This window comes from Scyliorhinus torazame, chromosome 8 (assembly GCF_047496885.1).
Source record: "Scyliorhinus torazame isolate Kashiwa2021f chromosome 8, sScyTor2.1, whole genome shotgun sequence".
Lineage (NCBI taxonomy): Eukaryota > Metazoa > Chordata > Chondrichthyes > Carcharhiniformes > Scyliorhinidae > Scyliorhinus > Scyliorhinus torazame.
The window spans coordinates 180,386,105-180,406,010 of record NC_092714.1 but is presented as its reverse complement, the minus strand read 5'-3'; the positions used below and the strand labels follow the sequence as shown (position 1 = coordinate 180,406,010).

The 19,906-nt window shown below is 48.0% G+C and overlaps 1 protein-coding gene across 2 annotated transcripts in view; it reads left to right on the top strand.

Moving 5' to 3' along the window:
• The window catches only part of LOC140428291 (AP-1 complex subunit gamma-1-like), a 263,950-nt gene that overhangs the window by 199,803 nt on the left and 44,241 nt on the right, over positions 1 to 19,906 (top strand). For both annotated transcript variants that reach the window (XM_072514604.1, XM_072514603.1), the window contains exons 20-22: positions 1,220 to 1,315; positions 8,739 to 8,899; positions 10,945 to 11,043. In XM_072514604.1, the coding sequence (XP_072370705.1) occupies positions 1,220 to 1,315; positions 8,739 to 8,899; positions 10,945 to 11,043 (356 nt within the window). The remainder of the gene's footprint in view (positions 1 to 1,219; positions 1,316 to 8,738; positions 8,900 to 10,944; positions 11,044 to 19,906) is intronic.

Below are 19,906 nucleotides of genomic sequence, written 5' to 3'. Positions count from 1 at the left end.
ATTTGTGCAGTTATTTTATCTCTGCCTTCCTCTTCCAGAGATGCTGATTCCTTGCTAGAATACAACAGCACAGGTACATGACAGGCTCTGATACCTCACCGAAATGGCTATTATTCATTGTTCGTTGTAACTGACACGTAGAAAATCTGGCCTGGTGTCATCATAGATTATCATCATCATACAATTTACAGTGCAGAAGGAGGCCATTCAGCCCATCGAGTCAGCACCGGCTCTTGGAAAGAGCACCCTACCCAAGGTCAAAACCTCCACCCTATCCCCATAACCCAGTAACCCCACCCAACACCAAGGGTAGTTTTGGACACTTAAGGGCAATTTATCACGGCCAATCCACCTAACCTGCACATCTTTGGACTGTGGGAGGAAACCGGAGCACCCGGAGGAAACCCACGCACACACGGGGAGGATGTGCAGACTCCCCACAGACAGTGACCCAAGCCGGAATCGAACCTGGGACCCTGGAGCTGTGAAGCAATTGTGCCATCCACAATGCTGCCGTGATGTCGGGAGGTATTTCTCCACCGAATGATTAATACCTGGGATAGTTTTCCACCTAGGTTACTGAAGCCGTTGTGACATTGGAGGATTTTGTTTGTGGAGAACTTTTGGTCTCTGAGGACGAATGAGCTAAGTAAACCACACGGACACATTTTCTCACTGTGATGAGTGAGCCTTGATTGTGACTTGTCAGTAGACTTTTTGACCACAGGTAAACTGTAACCTTACCAATCATTTCCCCATCCAGGTTCCAGTGATATTGCTGGTTAGCCAGTTTCTTTCCTCCATCACCCAGGTGTGCTGCAGCCCTGCAAAGCAGTCAGCTAATGACACATACCAAGGATAAAACTTGGCCCTTCCTAGTGTTGTTCACTCAGGTACTCAATGAATACATTGCCTGAGACATTATGAAGCCTAATGAATGCAGTATTAATACACACATTATTTGAATGATGCCCAAATAGTGCATTTTATTGACTGTCTACACACTGATGATTCTCTATCTTTTAACCAGTGCTTCCCACACCGTATCACCTACTCCTCTTAAACAATGCTTCTCAGCCCTGCTGTTATTCAAGCTATTTTTTTAAAAATCCCATGGGACTCGGAAGAATTGTAAATGGTTTTGCTGAGTTGCGAAGGGGAAGAAAGCAAACAAGACTGAATTGTTTTTTCCCTCATGCCTTTTTAAAATATATTTCAGATTCACAGTCATCAGGTCGATCAGATGCACAGCCGCAATTGGTACTTGATGGTATTGTTCCCCCGAGTCCACAGAATGCTGCCAATGTAAAGCAAGGTAAGATGTAACGGTTTAATGCCAACCCCACACTACCACAAACTAATATGAAACATTATGCACAGATATGGAGTAATACGCAATTTGCAGCTGTATATGGCATAAGCATTGTGTGGAATCTCCATTTGTTGCTCAGACGTTGGGGTACATAAATGGAGATGGGGTTATAAATATAATAATCTGAAGGTCATTCAAGTGGACAACGCAGTGAGCTATCTTTGAACACTGGGGCCTCATCAGCCAAACTGATGAGACTAAACTCTCAGTTGTCCTGTTGTTAGGACCCTGTCCAATCCATTTCCCTTTGCCGGAAATCAAATTCCATCTTCAGTACCTTGGTACTCTGGATTCTAGGCGGTGGGGGACATGTGAACCCTTACTAAGAAAGGTGATTGATGCCTTCGCCTTTTTTATTCCTTGTCAGTTAATAAGTTATTTCTCGCTGACTACCTTTTGGTTTAAAAACCCTCTTCTCATTTGTTTGGGACTCTGAAGGATCAGGGTGAAGCAATTCCATTTTTTAAGAATATCCAACAAATTATAAATTATACATTATCAGAAGAAAAACGTGCAAAGTCCCAACAACTATGGCTGTGACTCCCCTTTAACCGGCATACATTTTCCCTCCATATGGCCGAGACACACATTCAAAGGCATTTATATACAATTTAGTTTGGGCCTTTCGCTTGCCATCGGACCAGTCCCTTGCGGGTTTGTCCCTCCTGCTCGTACCGGGTTCCTGGCAATGAACAGGTCTTGAAACAAGTTGTTAAATGGCATCCACTTCCTATGGAAGCCTTCTTCCAATCCATGGATTGTGAATTTTACTTTCTCCAGCCTGCAAAATTCCACCAGGTCGGACAGCAAGTCTGCAACCTTGGGTGGTGCTGCCGATCGCCAGCCAAACAGGATTTTCCGGCGGGCGATCAAGGAGGCAAAGGCTAGGGAATCGGTCCCCCCTCCCCATGAAGAGCTCTGGCTGATCTGATACCCCCGAAGTCCACCATATTTGGGCAAGGCTCCACACTCACTCCCACAACCCTGGACGTGGCATCGCCGAAGGGCGTCCCAATACCTGACAAGCCATAACATGTGGGTGTGGTTGGCCGGGCCTTCCTGGCACCATTCGGATTTGTCCTCCACCTCTGGGAAGACCCTGCTCATTTGAGTGGTTAGGTGCGATCTGTGCAATACCTTTAGCTGCGTTAGGCTCAGCCCTGCCCACATGGAGATGAAGTTCGGCCTGTGCAGTGCTTCGATCCAAAGTCCTCACCCTATCTTTATGCCTAGTTCCTCCTCCCATTTTGGTTGGAGGGATGTCCTTGTGCAGGAACTCTCATCCATCCTCACCCGCTCTGCTCCCAGTTCCTTGACCCATCCCTGCACTATTTTTGCAGTGGCCGACCAGTGGTAGAACTGTAGGTTTGGAAGAGCCTTGCATCCCACAATTCTCCTCCTTTGTTGGACCTTCTCATGGATCCTCAGGAATCACCCTCCCCCAAGGATTACCTTGTCAACTGTGTTGGAAAAGACCTTTGAGATGTAGATCAGGAGGGATCTGAACAGGAATAGGAACCTGGGCAGCATGTTCATTTTGATCGTCTGTATCCTCCCTGAGAGGGAGAGTGGAAGTTGTCTTTTTTAACTTCCTTGACTCTCTCTCACCCCTTTGCTGCTCTGAGGCGATCGCCAGTGGTTCGATTGCCAGAGCAAACAGCAGACGACAGGAGGGAGATAAATCACTTGGTTGCATGGTATACCGAAAACAACCTCTCTCTAAATGTCGGAAAGACCGAACAACTGATTATCGACTTCAGGAAGCATAGCACGGCACACACTCCCGTCTGCATCAATGGCTCCAAAGTGGAGATGGTCGATCGCTTTAAGTTCCTGGGGGTCACCATCACCAACAGTCTGTCCTAGTCCACTCATGCTGATGCAACAGTCAAGAAAACCCACCAACGTCTCTACTTCTTACGGAAGCTAAAGTAATTTGGCATGTCTGCATCGACTCTCACAAACTTCTACAGATGTGCATCCTATCCGGCTGTATCACAGCCTGGTATGGCAACTGCTCAGTCCAAGATCGCAAGAAACTGCAGAGTGTGGTGAACTCAGCCCAGCGCATCACACAAGCTTGCCACCCCCACATTGATTCTGTGTACACCTCCCGCTGCCTCAGGAAGGCAGACAGCATTATCAGAGACCCCTCCCAACCATTGCCTTCTTCTAGACCATTCCATCAGGCAAAAGGTACAGAAATCTGAAGGCCTGCACATCCAGACATAGGAACAGCTTCCTCCCCACAGCTACAAGACTCCTCAACGACTCCCCCTCGGATTGATCTGATCCTTGTAAGAACACTATCCATGTCGCCCTATGCTGCTCTTGCTCATGTATTTGATTTGTTTGGTCCCTTGTTCCGCACTGTAGCCAATCACTGGCGATGTACCATTTATCAATGTTCTCTGTTGATTATTCTTTTTGTCTACTATGGGACTGGTTCAACACAGTGGGCTAAACAGCTGGCTTGTAATGCAGAACAAGTCCAGCAGTGCGGGTTCAATTCCCGTACCGGCCTCCCCGAACAGGCGCCGGAATGTGGCGACGTGGGGCTTTTCACAGTAACTTCACTGAAGCCTGCTTGTGACAATAAGCTATTATTATTATTATTATTATTATTATTATTATGTATGTACTGTGTACGTTCCCTTGGCCGCAGAAAAATACTTTTCACTACTTCGGTACATGTGACAAATCAAATCAATCAATTAAGCAGGGATATCGGGCATCCCTGCCTTGTGCCTTTGTGCAGCTGGACTTATCTAGAGCTGCTGGTCTTTGTCCATACGCTCGCCATGGAAGCCCTGCACAGTAGTTTTCCCCCAGGGAGGGAGTCCTGGCCCAAACCTAGACCGTTACAATAGCTCTGAACTACTTCTGTTTGGCCCTGTTGAAGGCCTTTTCTGCATCCAGGAGATGATCACACCTGATGTTCTCTCCCTGGATGGGGTCTTTATCACGTTTAGCAGGCGCCTGATGTTCAATGTTTGCTGCCTGCCTATGACAAAGTCTGACTCGTCCTCCGCAACTACCTCTGGCATGCAGCTCTCCAGCTGTCTTGCCAGGGCCTTTGCCAGGATCTTTGCGTCCGCGTTAAGGAGCGAGATGGGCCTGTAGGACCCGCACTCCATCGGGTTTTTGTCCTTTTCAGCAATATTGAGGCTTGGGCTAGTGTTGATGGCAGGGTGCTCCTTACCAGTGAGTCTGCGAACATCTCCCGCAGGTGCGGGGCCAGTGCTGACGCAAATTTTCTGTAGAGGTCCACTTGGAATCTATCTGTTCCCGGCGCCTTCCTCACTTGCTCCCTGACTTACCCCAGTTCTGGTGGTGCTTCCAACCCACGTCTCTTATCTTCCTCCATGACAGACATGTTGAGTCAATCGAGGAACTGCTTCATCCCCAAATCCCCATCCAGGGGTTCGGAGGTAGACAGCCCTCAGTAGAACGTTGCAAAGGCTTTGTTGATCTTTTCTGGCACAGCGCCTAGCCTGCCGCTTCTGTCTTTAACTTGAGCTATTTGCCTTGTGGCTGTCTGCTTTCTCAGCTGGTGAGCCAGCAGGCAGCTGGCTTTGTCTACATGCTCATAGCAGGTCCCCTTGTCTGACGGAGCTGGTTGACTGCTTTCCCGGTGGAGAGCAGATCAGAGTCAGTTTGCAACTTTTTCCTCTCCACCAGCACTTCCGTGGTTGTGGCCATGGAGTACTGCTGGTCCACCTCCAGTACGGAGTTGATCAGCTGCTCCCTGGCTGCTCTCCTCACTGTCTTTGCGCGCCTTGAATGCGATAATTTCCCCCCTTATCACCGCCTTCAGCGCCTCCCAGTTTGTGAAGGATGAGACCTCCCCATTCTGATTATTGGTTATATACCCGCTTATGCCCTGTGATACCTGATCACAAAATGCCTCATCGGCAAGGGGGGGGACCATGCCCAGCCTCCATGGAGGCCTGTCTTCAACACCACATCCACGTAGTGTGGAGCATGATCGGAGATTACGATTGCGGGGTATTGTGCTCCCACCCATCCATGGAAGTACCAATTCTCCCCACTACAAAGAACTCGATCCTGAGTAGACCCTGTGCACCTGGGAGAAGAAGGAAAATGCCTTCTCCCCTGGGTGCATGAACCTCAATGGTTCCACTCCTCCATCTTCTACTTGAAGGTGTTCAGTTCCTTTGGCATATTTGTTAGTTTCCTTGATTTGGGGCTGGATCCATCCGTCTGTGGGTCCTGTATGCAGTTAAAGCCCCTCCCCCCACCCCATGATGAGTCAGTGTGTATCTATGTTGGATATTTCTGCCATAGTTTTCTTTATGAATCCCGCGTCGTCCCAGTTGGGAGCGTAGACGTTAACGAGGACCACTGGTATCCAGAGCACCACTAACCATTGCGTCCCCCTGCGTAGCCGTCTTTGTCACCATGAGTGCTGTCCTCTTGTTCAGTAGTATGGAAACCCCTGCCCCCTAGCCATTATCCCATAACGCGATTGATATGTCTGACCCACCCAGCTCTTCCTTACCCGCAGTCAGTCCTTCTTCCTCGGGTGTATCTCCTGGAGGAAGATAACATTCAGATGGACAAAGACTCTGGATCTTTTCACCAGGCCTTTAGGTCCCCTGACGTTCCAGGTGACTATCCTGATTGAGGGGGTTTCAGTTCTACCCTGACCAGGTTATCCAGCATCTGGGTCACCTATTCTGTGGGGTTTCTGCCCTCGATGCCCTGGTGGGCCCACGATACGGACATTCTGGCAGTGCGACTCGTTCTCTTGGTCCTTGACCTTCCCCTTTGATGCGCCTTCCGTCGCCACCAACCTTGCCACTTCTGTTTCTAGGGAGATGATTCAGTCACTCTGGTCAGTCGCTGCTTTTTCTAGGTCCTTGATTGTTGCCTCCTCCGACCTTCTTCTCCAACCTCACCTTGAAGGGGCCAGGGCATCCATGACCAGCACCTTCATTGTTGCCATCATTTCCAGCTTGATGGCATCGGTGTTTCCAGAACTCATGAATCAGGAAGTCCATCCACTTGCTTATCGGTGGATAGTCCAGCGTTGGGTGTGGCCGGCTCCAGCATTTTTTGACACTGGGTTCTCCGCAATCGCTTTTTCAGTTGTGGTGAGCGAGCTGCCTTCTCCCAGAACCCTCCTCAGTCACTTTTCAGTGCTGCCCTCTGTTGGTTCCCCCACAATTCCTTTTTTTGACTGAGCAGCTGTAATCTATAATTCTTGATGAGTCTGGTGAATTTATGAAGTGGCTTTGTCGATTCCGGGCCAAAGGTTGAACTATCTCTGGGTTTTACAATCATCAAGTTCAAATCCTAAGAAATTGATGTTTGAATCATTAGTTAATTATCTCTTTTAGTGTCAGCTTTTTCATCAGTGTGTGGACCTTGGAGAATATAACGCAGCATTGAACATAAACCAATGGACCTGAAGGTGAAGACATTACTAACACGGTCATCAGTTATCCTGGCAAATCTTGGGCTATGATCAGAAACAAAATATTTAAGAAGGCACTGTGATCAGGATCTAATTAAAGTCAAGGCAGAGAATTGTCAGCAGTAATTATATTAGGGGTTTGTTTCACATTGAACACTTGTGATCTCACTACTTTAGTATACGCTCGGTGTATGAATCATTTAAATATTGATAGTATCAATGCGTTATAGTTTGAGATTTTAACTTGTTTGATCCTCGTGTAACTGACCTAGTTGGTTATCGACACCTATATAACACCCCACGGTCACCCTGTCTGAGCATTCATTACCAAACCATCACCAATAAGACAAAGGCCAGAGACAGATCAGGAACATGGTGGCATTGAATCATAGAATTTACAGTGCAGAAGGAGGCCATTCGGCCTATTGAGTCTGCACTGGCCCTTGGAAAGAGCACCCTACTTAAACCCACACCTCCACCCTATCCCCCTAACCCAGTATCCCAACCTAACTTTTTGGACATTTAAGGGCCAATTTAGCATGGCCAATCCACCTAACCTGCACATCTTTGGATGTGGGATGACAATATATGTGGTTCTTAAGTGTGGGTCTTATTGCCAATAAAGCAAACGGAGAGCCATGAACCAATATGGTTAGAAGAAGCTTTAGCAGCAACGTCTTGTTATGAATAACAAGTGATCTCAAATGAAAGTTGAGTTCTCTAAATGGGCCATTTAGTAAAGCTAATTGAAACCATAAGGTTTTGGGTTTAATTTCCAGTCTGTGCTGAGTTAATTGCTCTCAGTTGGAGTAGTCGAGCTACTACAGTTGGCCTCAGCATCCTTGGGACGAAGGAGGAAAATCCAGTGAGGACAGTATTTGATCCAACCTTTCCCCACCTCATATGATTGAATGCATAAATATTAGGGAGAGAGTGCTTTCCTGAGAATGCAACTAGACCCCAACAGGGTTTGGCCCCTTCAGGAGAAAAGCAGGCAAAAATAGAAAAGAAATTGGGTTGCAGGCATTGCTCAGTATCATCTGTCCAACATCTTAGCTCAGATTTTGTGATGGATATGAGAAGAGCAGAATAAAGTGTTTACTGCTTTTTACTCGTAGAGAAGATTGATCGAAACCGATGGCCTGATAATAGATGTTGTATTCATTGCTCAGAGATGCTCGTTTTCCAGGCATTCATGTTGATTTATTTTTAAGCTGTACTTTATTGCTCTACAGGGATTTCTTAAGAGAATAAACCGTTCAGGCCTATTTAATGCACGCAAAGTGCCAGTGTAGCTCAGTGGTGGCTCTCTGGACTCAAGTCAGAAAGTTGTGGGTTCATGATCCATTCCAAAACTTGAACATATCTACTAGTCTGTTGTTTCAATGCAACATTGTTGGGCGTGATATAGAATCCCTACAGTGCAGAAGAATGCCATTCGGCCCATTGAGCCTGCACTGACCTCTGAAAGAGCACCCTACCAAGGCCCAATCCCCCACCTTATCCTTGTAACCCAACCTCGGGGCAATTTAGTGTGACCAATCCACCCTACCTGCACATCTTCAGACTCTGGGAGGAAATCCACGCAGACACGGGGAGAAAGTGCAAACTCCACACAGAAAGGAATCGAACCTGGGTCTCTGGTGCTGTGAGGTAGCAGTGCTAACCACTGCCGCCGTGCCACCCTGTATTTGGCAGATGAAATGTTAAATGAAAATCTTACGTGACTGTTCAAGTCGATGTCGATGTTTTTCATGCTCAAAGAAGGGTGCAAATAGCAACTGTGGTTGCAATTGAAAAGTAACTCATTCAATGCAAAGCACATTGGGATACCTTGGGAGACCTGATGAGACATTATGTAAGCAAAAATTTACAATTTTTAGGATAATGTGTGTAAAACCTGCTACGGGATGCTGTTTGTTCCAGGTATACCTTCTATCATCGCATATGATCAAAATGGTCTGAAAATAGAATTTTCTTTCGAACAATCCAAAGCAAACACAAATATGCTGTTCATCACCCTGCGAGCATCTAATTCCACTGAGATGGACATGAGCAACTTTGTTTTACAAGCTGCGGTACCAAAGGTTTGTCTGAGCAGTTTACTTATTTTGGTGGTTAACAAATGCAAATACAAGATTGAGTTCTGGGGTGGAATAATGCAGGAAAGAATTTTCTTTTTTACTCAGTGTTGTGCTGGAGCAGGTAGCTGGAGTTTTCTATTATATATACCAACATTGTTATTAAACCATTCTTTATCATTAAAAGTAAGACCATCGTTTCAGCTGCCTTGTTCCTTTACACCGAGCTGTGGTATAGCCTCAAACTGGCTATCGCCCCTCATGCTTTTTCTTGTCTGAAGCTCACTTCTTGCCCACCTGAGCCCAATTCCACTTAACTCCTGACTACCCTACTTCTAGACCTCATGTTAGTTTGTATTGTAATTTGATTCCTCTTCTTGACTATTGTATTCTCAGCCCCCTGAAAAGAAAAACCTCTTCTCTGAAGTCCTTTCAAACTTCTGGTCCACCTGCAAGCTAGTCATATTTCTGTGTCGCCACGCCCCCAGCCCTGGCACAGCACTAAAAGGTCAGCTCCTCATCAAAGTATGATTGCCATTCTGAGCGAATGGCTATGGTATATTATAACTCAAGTATCCTCCAATCCCTTTCTGTTATAGTTCAGTGTGTCTGCGCTCACTTATTACACCCTTACCTATTCATTTATAGCCATAGCATCTCCAGTAATGATTTCGCCTCTTACCCCACACACAGTTGATGCTGGAATCCCTAAGGAATCTTTGTGGACCCCTTTTCTCTTCCACATCTACATGCTGGGCATCTATGATATTAACATAAAGCGTGGAGTCAGCATCCAAGTCTACACTGATGATATACTGTTCAACCTCCCCATGGCCTCCAGACTACTTCACTGCATCTTGGTGTCAGGCGATTTATTGACATCCAGCCTTGGATGCGCTATCGCATTCTCCGGTTTAACATAATGGCAGAAGTCATTATCTCAGCCACCAGCATGAGCTCTGTACCTTTGCCACCTATTCCATACACTTCCCAGACTACTTTCTCAAGTTGAACCAGACTCTTTGTTTGACCTCACACCAAGCTAAGCTTTACATCCCATAGTTCCTCCATCATAAAGGCCATCGTCTTCCACCTCAGTAACATTGTTCACCTCTGTCCCTGCATGAACAGACTTGACTGTTCTGATGCTCTCCTGACTGGCTTTTACCCTGCAACCTCCATAAACCAGCTCATCTGAAACTCTGCTGTAGTCAATGTCATAGCAAGTTCAGTTCACCCATCACCCCTGTCCTCACAAACCAACATTGGCTCCTAGTCCCCTATTGCCTTGAAATTGAGTCTTTCATCCTTATATTAAATCCCATTATGGCCCCTCACCACCACCAGCCTTGCAATCCCTTCCCACAAACTCTGATCTTTTGATTCTGGCCTTTTCTGTGTCTCTCCCTGCCATTACCCTGCTGTTGGCAGCCTTGCCTTCCACTGCCTAACCTCCTATGTTCTGGAATTCTCTTCCTAAGCATCTCCAAGATCTCATTTGGTCACCCCATCCAAGATCTCTGCTTTGGCTCAGCATCTGATTACATTTCTGAAAAATACCTTGCCTTGTTTTTCTGTATTAAAGGGACTATAAATGCAAGCTGCTGAAATTTGCCTCTGGTTGCTAATGGTGATGCAGTGTACCTGTGCCGTAGGTTTTGAAATGACCCAGGGACAATTCCCCTCTTGTACTATGTTGGTTAGTGAAAATGATGGTGGGGATGTTGCAGTTGGCTTTAATATTCCTTGGGTTAGGGAGAAGGACATCAGTCAAGGTACCTGAAGCTGAATACAAATCAGAAACTATTGATGGAGACCTGACATCACTGGATGATGACAGCATTGAACTTGGCTGTATGAACCTACAAGAAGATAGCTTGCCAACTCAGTCCTATGGGTGCCGTACTGATAGGGGCTGTGCGTCAGGAAGGATCCAATATCTCAGGAATGGTGAATAGGGGAGGAAATTGATAAGAGGGGGAAAATGAGTTGGTCACTTTAAAAAATTAAAAGGTCTTCGAAATAATTAAAGCTACCCTGTTGTCTTGCAGTCGTTCCAATTGCAGTTGATGTCTCCCAGTGGCAGCATCATTCCTGCCAGGAATTCTGGAGCTGTCACACAGTTGATGAGAGTTCTCAATTCACAAAAGGTATGTTTTCTTCCTCCCACCTCCACCTGTTTACATACCCCTTTAAATGTTTTCTCATGCTGCCTCTTTCACCTCTTAATTCCGTGTATGGAAATCCATTCAGGTAAATATATAAGTTTGGATATTTTAACAGTAATTGCTTGTTTTAGTGCATTGATTCCTGTTAGGTATCAGAATGCAATAAGGCAACAGTTTCTACACTGCACATGCGTCTGTGCTGAAGTTTTGTTTTCTATTCTAATTTCCTCCCCACCCCCAGACCCTCAAGGGCTTTCCTGCTGGGGTACAGTACCACAGCTTCCAACCCATCTTCTAGTGTCAGCACAAGTTTTTTTTTTTTTTTAAATATATTTTTATTCGCCTCCTTTTTCACATTTTCTCACAAATTTGCACCCACCAACAATAAGCAGTACTGAATATAATGTCAATCCCCATATCAACAACAACAATCCCAAACTCCCATCAACCCCCAAACAACTGCCCGCATGTTACATAAACAAACAACAAGAAGGAATCAGGAATCACCCATAGTCACCATTAACACATACAGTCTAACTTCCTCCCCCCCCACCCCCCAAACTAATGTTCGATGTTATCCAATTCTTGAAAGTGCATAATGAATAATGCCCTTGAATTGTAGAACCCCTCCATCCTTCCCCTCAGTTCAAACGTAACCTTCTCAAGAGTCAAGAATTGCAACAGGTCCCACGCCAGGGCACAGGGTGGAGAGGTTGCTCTCCACCCCAAGAGGATTCACCTTCGGGCGATCAACAAGGCGAAGGCTACAACATCTGCCTCCGCACCCGTTTCCAGCCTCAGCTCGTCCGACACCCCGAATATGGCCTCCCGAGGGCCCGGGTCCAGTTTCAAGTGCACCACTTTCGAGATTACCCTAAAAACCTCCTTCCAGTAATCCTCTAGCTTTGGACAGGACCAAAACATATGAACGTGATTAGCGGGGCCCCCACCCGCAACGTTCACACACATCTTCGATCCCCTCAAATAGTCGGCTCATTCTCGCTCTTGTGAGGTGTGCTCTATATACCACCTTCAGCTGTATCAGCCCCAACCTCTCACTCGAGGTGGAGGCGTTCACTCTCCAGAGCATCTCACACCAGAACCCCTCCTCCATACCCTCTCCCAACTCTTCCTCCCACTTTGCTTTGATCCCTTCCAGTGGTGCCTTCTCCTCTTCCAAAGTAGCCTCGTAAACCGCCAACACTACCCCCTTCTCCAGTCTGCCTGTCGTTAGCACCTCCTCCAGCAATGTGGAGGCCGGCTCCACCGGGAAACTCTATCTCCTTCCTGGCAAAATCTCGAACCTGCATGTATGTAAACATTTCCCCCCTGCTCCAGCCCATAATTCGCTCCCAGCTCCTTCAATCCTGCAAACGGACCCCCAAGAAACAAATCTTTTAGTGCCTTAATCCCCTTCTCCTCCCATTTGCGAAAATTTCCGTCCCACTTCACTGGCTCAAATCCGTGGTTCCCCTGAATCGGCATTTCCCTTGATCCTGCCCCCAACCCGAAGTGTTGGCGAAACTGCCCCCAAATCCTCAATGAAGCTATTATTACCGGTCTCCCGAGTATTTCCCCAGGGCCATCGGGAGCGGCGCTGTTGCTAGCACCTTCAATCCGGAGCCCCTGCACAAACTCTCCTCCATTCTGACCCGCTAGGAATCAGCCCCTCTGACCCAGCTCCGCACCTTCTCCACATTCGCCGCCCAGTAATAATACATCGGGTTCGGAAGACCCAAAATCCCCTGTAGTGCCAGCAAAGTTGTGAGCCCACAAAAGGTTTGGCAGCAGTTCAGTTGAACTTGGTACTATTCTCAGCCAAGGCCCACACTTCTCCAGTGAGTCACTGGACTCTGAGAATTGGAGTCCTGATTGTGTTCTAGCCATCCTACACCAACTAAAGGGTGCTGAGGACAATGGTAGCTGCTTACCAGCATAACTCGGCAGGCAGCAGGAGTTGATCCTAGGGCTATCCTGGTCAGTGTGGTTCAAGACCTGCCTAGGTAGTGCACCATCAGATTGATGGGCTGAACTTTCTAATTGGTGTCTAGTACAAGAAAGGGTTCATCAGTCGGTTTATATGTTTGGTATTGTGCAGGTTGCTGAAATAATTTACTAAATCTAACAGCATTACCAGAAGTATACACATTCTGTAGAGTAATATGCTGACATCCTGTTAATATGTTCAAAGGATGCAGCTTGTGATTTTTGTTCTATTTAAAAATTTGTCATAGAATAATAGAATTCCTACAGTGCAGTAGGAGGCCATTCGACTCATCGAGTCTGCACCGGCCCTCTGAAAGAGCTCCCTACCTAGGCCCACTCCCCCGCCCTACAGCTGTAACCCCATCGAACCTACACATCCTTGGACACTAAGGGACAGTTTAACGTGGCCAATCCACCTAATCTGCACATTTTTGGACTGTGGGAGGAAACTGGAGCACCCGGAGGAAACCAATGCAGACACGGGGATAAGGTGCAAACTCCACACAGTCACCGCAGAATCTTAGAATCCCTACAATGAAAGAGCCTTCTGCCAAGACCCACTCCCCCCACCCTATCCCTGTAACCCCACCTAACTTGTACATCTTTGGACACTTGAGGGGCAATTTAGCAATGTGAATCCACCTAATCTGCACATCTTTGGACATAAGGCCAAAATTGAACTGGGGTCCCTGGCGCTGTGAGGCAGGTAGCAATGCTGACCACTGTGCAATTTAATTAATTCTTTAAAAGTGGCCTAGTGCTGAGTTTTTGATAGTCATTATTGCAATGTGATAGAACAGTTGCAGTGTTTTGTAGTGCATGTCACAGTATCGACAGCTTTTGTCCATAATTGGCCCCCTCTAGTGTTGAGCCTGTGTAATGTACAGGGGTTATTGATTTTTTTTGAAAACGCATTTTATTCAAACTTGTATCAAAGTAGGTTACAGCAAATAAACACCCCGGGAATCATTCTTCCCAACAATCAACTATACAGTTTGTACAGATTTTTTTCCACCAATGCGACGAACAGCTCCTCAAACACGGTCACAAACATCCCCCACCTTTTCTCAAACTCCCCTGCTGAGCCCCTTAACTCAAACTTTATCTTCTCTAACTGCAGGAAGTCATACAGGTCACCCAACCATGCTGCTACCCCAGGTGGCGATGCCGACCGCCACTCCAGCAAAATTTGTCGCCGTGCAATCACAGAGGCGAAGGCCAAGACATCGGCCTTCCTCCTCTCCATGAGCTCCAGCTTCTCTGAAACCCCAAATATTGCCACCAAAGGGTCCGGGGTCCACTCCCTCCTCTACTATCATGGCTCAAACCCATGATATTCTCTCAGCTGCGTTAGCACCGACATCCCTTCCACCCTAAAATGCCTCCTCAACTGATTCCATATCTTCATCGTGGACTGCACCACTGGGCTCCCTGAATACCTACTCTGAGCCATTGGCAATGCTGCCGTCACCACAGCCCTCAAACTAGACCCCTTACAAGATTCCTCCTCCATCCTAACCCACTCTTCCCCTTCTCCTTCCCACCACCGCCGCACCTTGTCCACATTCACCGCCCAATAATAATGAAGCAAGTTTGGCAAGGCCAAACCCCCCCCTGCTGCCTCTGCCTCTGTAACAGGGTCCTCCCCACCCTCGGCACCATCCCCGCCCATACAAAGTCAGAGATGATTGTGTCCACTTTCCGAAAAAAGGCCTTTGGTATAAAGATCGGGAGAGCCTGAAAGATAAGCAAGAACCTCAGCAGAATATTCATTTTCACCACTTGGACCCTCCCCGCCAACGTTAAGTGCAGTGTATCCCACCTCTTAAGATCCTCCCTGGCCTCCTTCACCAACTTCGTTAAGTTCCACTTATGAAGCCCCGTCCATTCCCTCGCTACCTGAATCCCCAAGTACCTAAACCTATCCCTCGCTATCGTAAATGGCATCCCCCCCCCCTAACTTAGCCCGCTGTGCCAGCTCATTCACCGGGAATACCTCGCTTTTCCTTACATTCAGCTTGTATCCCGAGAACCCCCCAAACCTCCCCTACAGGCCCATAATCCGTCCCATATTCTCCAAAACATACACCAAGAGGTCATCGGCATAGAGCGACACCCGATGCTCCCTCTGTCCCTTCATTATCCCCTGCCACTCTGCCGACCCCCTTAGAGCCATCGCCAATGACTCTATGGCCAGCTCAAACAGCAGCGGCGACAGCGGGCACCCCTGCCTCGTTCCCCTGTGTAGGTCAAAGCTTTGTGAGCTCATATCATTCGTCCCCACCCTCGCACTTCGCGCCACATACAGCAACCGCACCCATGCCACAAATCTCGGCCCAAACCTTTCCAAAACTTAGAACAAGTACCCCACTCCACCCGATCAAATGCTTTCTCCGCGTCCATGGACACCACCGCCTCCAGTACCAGAGCTCTCGACGGATTCATCACCACACTCAACAGCAGTCTTGTATTACTCGCGAGCTGCCTGCCCTTCACGAAGCCTGTTGATCCCGGGACACAATCCGCCATCCTCCCCACCATCTGACCGACAGTTAATTTTGGTCCCAGTTCTTCATCCTTTTCCCACAATAGGTGCAAAGGTCATGTCACAATACGGTTTCACAGAAACCAGTAACTTACCCAAATGGGTACTTCTGTCAGTAAACTATTCAACCATGCTGCAATTCCAGCTGGGCCTGACCTTTACTCAACAGCTTCACGCACACCCATCTTAAGTATAAAAATGCTTTACAATGGATCCAGATCTCAGATTAAGCACTCATTTAGTTTAAATAAGTGAGTTCTTCTACTCCTATCCAATCAATACTCTTTTATATATGCTCATTGGTTAACCATTGAATATCCAGCGAATCTCACCCTGAGCAATTTGCCAGAAAACTTGACTTTTCTTTCCTGAAAGTGTCCATTCCTCAGCATGTAAGCCAAGGTAGGGCAAATCAATTCAGAACTACCCTCACCATCCTCAGCTAATGTGAGGGAACCATACTGATTTATCATAGTATCATAGACTCCCTACAGTGCAGAAGGAGGCCATTCGACCCATCAAGTCCGCACCAACCCTCTGTAGGAGTACCCTCCCTCGGCGCACACCCCACAAACCTGCAACCCCATCCAACCCTTGGAAACTAAGGAGTAATTTTGCGTGGCCAATCCACCTAACCTGCACATCTTTATTCCCTCCCTAGCCCAGTGGTGGTCAGTTGTTAAAGTCAACAAAGGCAAAGTTGAACTAGTCATTCCAGTTTGCATGACTTGGTTTTATAGTGCTCTGTGCATTCATCATTGAGGGAAGCTTAACCTGAAAATATCACCGTTGTTTTGAGTAAAAAGTAGTTTAGATTCAAACCTGGAATTACTAGCGTATGAGGCAGTTACATTCATAGATGAAATTATTATAACAGACCTTGTGTTTCACACATGCACACTTCCTGCAAGCACATTTACTTTCTGTAACACTTTACTGTCCCTCACTTTTTTTAATGCTGACTCATTATCAAACAGTATATTCTCTCAGCAATGCCACGGAGATGTTAGAATTAAAGAAAGTCTAAACTGATGGCACAATAACTGCAAATAGATCAAGCTCATGAAATAAATTCATCTGTGGGTTTAGTCACATAATTTGAAGCGCAATGAGCTATGATTTCCTTCACTGCAAGTCACAAGGCATCAATAACCCCTGTACGGACTTCCACTTGTGACCACGGAGTGTTTGGTCACATAAAGGGCTGTTCCTGTTCAAAGTCACAGAAAAGGGCTCTTATTACCCAGATCCGGGTGGAATTTTGATGAAAAGGCGTAGGTGAATGTTAGAGGAGTAGTTTACCCCTGGAATGGTATGTCTTCTGATCACCGGACCCGGCAGAAAACAGTGAGAGGTTTGGCTGGAAAGTTGAAACAGTCTTGTGCTTCACAGACTGTCTCTTCCAGCATGCAGGCAGGGAAGGGGCAAGCTGTAAGGCCCCAGATACAGGAACTGATGACTTTTATCAAGGAGGAATTCCATAAGCAGAGGAAAGAAATGCATGAGGATCATGCAAAGGCCATTGCAGAAGCTGTGGCACCCTGAAGAGTACTTTGGAGTGGATGGAGAGGTGTTTGGAAGTGCAGTGGTCACAGATTCGGGAGATTGAAGGAGTGATCTTGGACCACAGCGATCGTGTGATAACTCTGGAGGCAGAGGTGGGGCTCCTCGGAGACCTTTGTAAAACGCTGAGGGCAAAGGTTGAGGAGCAGGAGAATACCTCGAAGACAGAACCTGCGAATAGTGGGCCTGCCTGAAGGAGTGGAAGGTGTGAGTGCCACAAGGTACGTCTCGAGGATGCTGGTGGGACTGGTGGCAGAAGGGGTGCTAGATAAGGCACCTGAAGTGGAACGAGAGCATAGGTCTCTGAGGCAAAAGCCTGGAGCTGGGGAGCTGCCGTGGGCGGTGATCGTGAGACTCCTTAAATTTGTGGAGAAAGAGAAAATTGTATGGTGGGCAAGGGAGAAGTGTAGCTGCGACTGGGAGGGAAATAACATCCGGATTTATCAGGGCATCGGAGCAGAGTTGGCAAAACGGCGGGCAGGTTTCAACAAGGCCAATGCGGTGCTGTACCGGCGGCAGATCGGCTTTGGGGTGCTCTACCCGGCAAAATTATGGGTGATGTTCGGAGGCCGGGAGTATTATTTCGAGACCCCAGAAGTGGCCGAAGACTTCATTAAGGAGCATAAACTGGGGGAGAATTGAGTGGACAATTCTTGGGAACCGGGGTGCTGGCACTATGTAATGGTCGGGAGCATGTTTGAAGTGGGTGTAGATATTGGGGGTTTTCGCCTTTTTTTGTGGGGGGGGGGGGGGTTCTGTTCAATGTTGAGATGGTAAGGAGTTGTAGGGGTGGAAATTTTGTGGGGATGGATGTTCCCATCCCCCCTCCTGTTTTATGGGACTGTTTGTGTTTAACATCTGTTCGTTTGCTTTTGGAGAAGGCTACCTGGAGTTCAGGAGTAGTCCTTGTTTGGGTGGGGGAGGGTAAGGCCAGAAGGAGGCCTTCTTCTCTGAGTTGAGGAGTGGGGGGGGGGGGGAGAGAGGTCATTATGATGTGCCTTTGGGGGCAGCCGCGTTAGCAGGTTATGCTGGTGAACAGAAGTGAGGTGGTGGGGGAGAAGGCCAAGAGGGGTGGCCGGGGGGAGGGGAGAAGGGGGAGGGAGTAAGTGGGGGGGCGGGGGAGGTGGGGGGGAGGGGGGAAGGGGAAGGGGAAAAGCGGGGGGGGGTTCTGCGACGCGGCAGGGTTGAGAGATGACATGGTCAAGGGCGAAGAAAGGGGCCATCTGGGATGGGCTAGGTACAGGGTGGAATTAAAGGGGCAGGAGGTAAGTGGGGAAGATGAGAGACAGTAGAGGGGATTGGAGGCACAAGCCTCCGATAAGGTTGGTAACGTGGAACGTCCGGGGACTGAAAGGGACGGTTAAAAGGTCGTGGGTGTTCGTGCACCTCAGGAGCTTGAAAGCGGGGGTTGGCTTTTTGCAGGAGACACACCTCCGTGTGAAGGACCAGGTTAGGTTAAGGAAGGGGTGGGTCGGGCAGGTTTTTCACTCGGGGTTTGATTTGAAATCGAGGGGCGTGGCAATTTTAATGAGCAAACAAATGGGATTTGTGAGTGTGAAGGAGGTGAGGGATCAAGGTGGGAGATATGTGATTGTAAGTGAGGTATTGGAAGGGGCACCGGTAGTGTTGGTAAATGTATATGCTCCAAATTGGGATGATGTGGGTTTTAGGAGAGGGTTGCTGGCAGCAATCCCGGATTTGGCCACGTACCAGTTGATCATGGGAGGAGATTTTAACTCTGTCCTGGAGCCGAGGGTGGATAGATCGAGCCCCAGGTCGATGGGTAGGGTACAAATGGCGAGGGAGCTGGGGGGGGGTTATGGAGAGGATGGATATGGTGGATCCATGGCGCTTTCAGAACCCAGGGGAAGGGAGTATTCCTTCTTTTCACACGTCTTATAAGGTGTATTCGAGGATTGATTACTTTGTAGTGAGTCGGGAGATTTTGGTTGGGGTGGAGTGGGCAGAGTATGCGGGGATAGTTATCTCGGATCATGCACCCCATTGGCTGGATATTCGGTTCAGTCCGGGATGAGAGCAGAGGCCGAGGTGGAGGTTTGACTCAGGGTTGTTGGCGGATGGAGGTTTTTGTGATAAGGTGTGGTTGGCGATTAGGGATTATGTGTGTCGGCGGGCATTTTTTGGGAAGCACTGAAGGCAGTGGTCCGGGGATCAATTGTCTCATTTATGGTTCGTGCGAATAAGGAGAGGGCGGAACATGACCGTCTAGTGAGCGAGATAGTGGAGGTGGACAGGGAATATTCGAGGGTGCCCACTGGAGGGATTGGCGAGGAGGAAAAAGTTGCAGGGGCAATTTGACAGGCTGAAAACGGGGAGGGCGGTAGGGCCACTGCGTAGGGCAAGAAGGGTGCAATAAGAGTATGGGGATAAGGCGAGCCGCATGCTGGCGCAGCAGCTGCGGAGGCAGGATGCGTCCAGGGAAATATTGAAGATCCGGATGGGGATGTGGTGTCAGAGCCAGGGAAGGTAAATGAGGCGTTTAGAGAGTATTACCAGGGACTTTGAGGCAGACCCAGGAGGAAAGGAGGGGGACATGGGGTGGTTTCTGGACGAGCTGGAACTTCCCCAGGTGGAGGAAGCAAGAGGCAGGCGTTGGAGAAGCCCCTGGGGCTGAGGCAGATGCTGGATCGTATCAGGGGTATGAAGTCTGGGAAGCCCCTGGGCCAGATGGGTACCTGGCAGAATTTTATAAGGAATTTGCAGCGGACCTGGCACCACATCTGTTGGGGG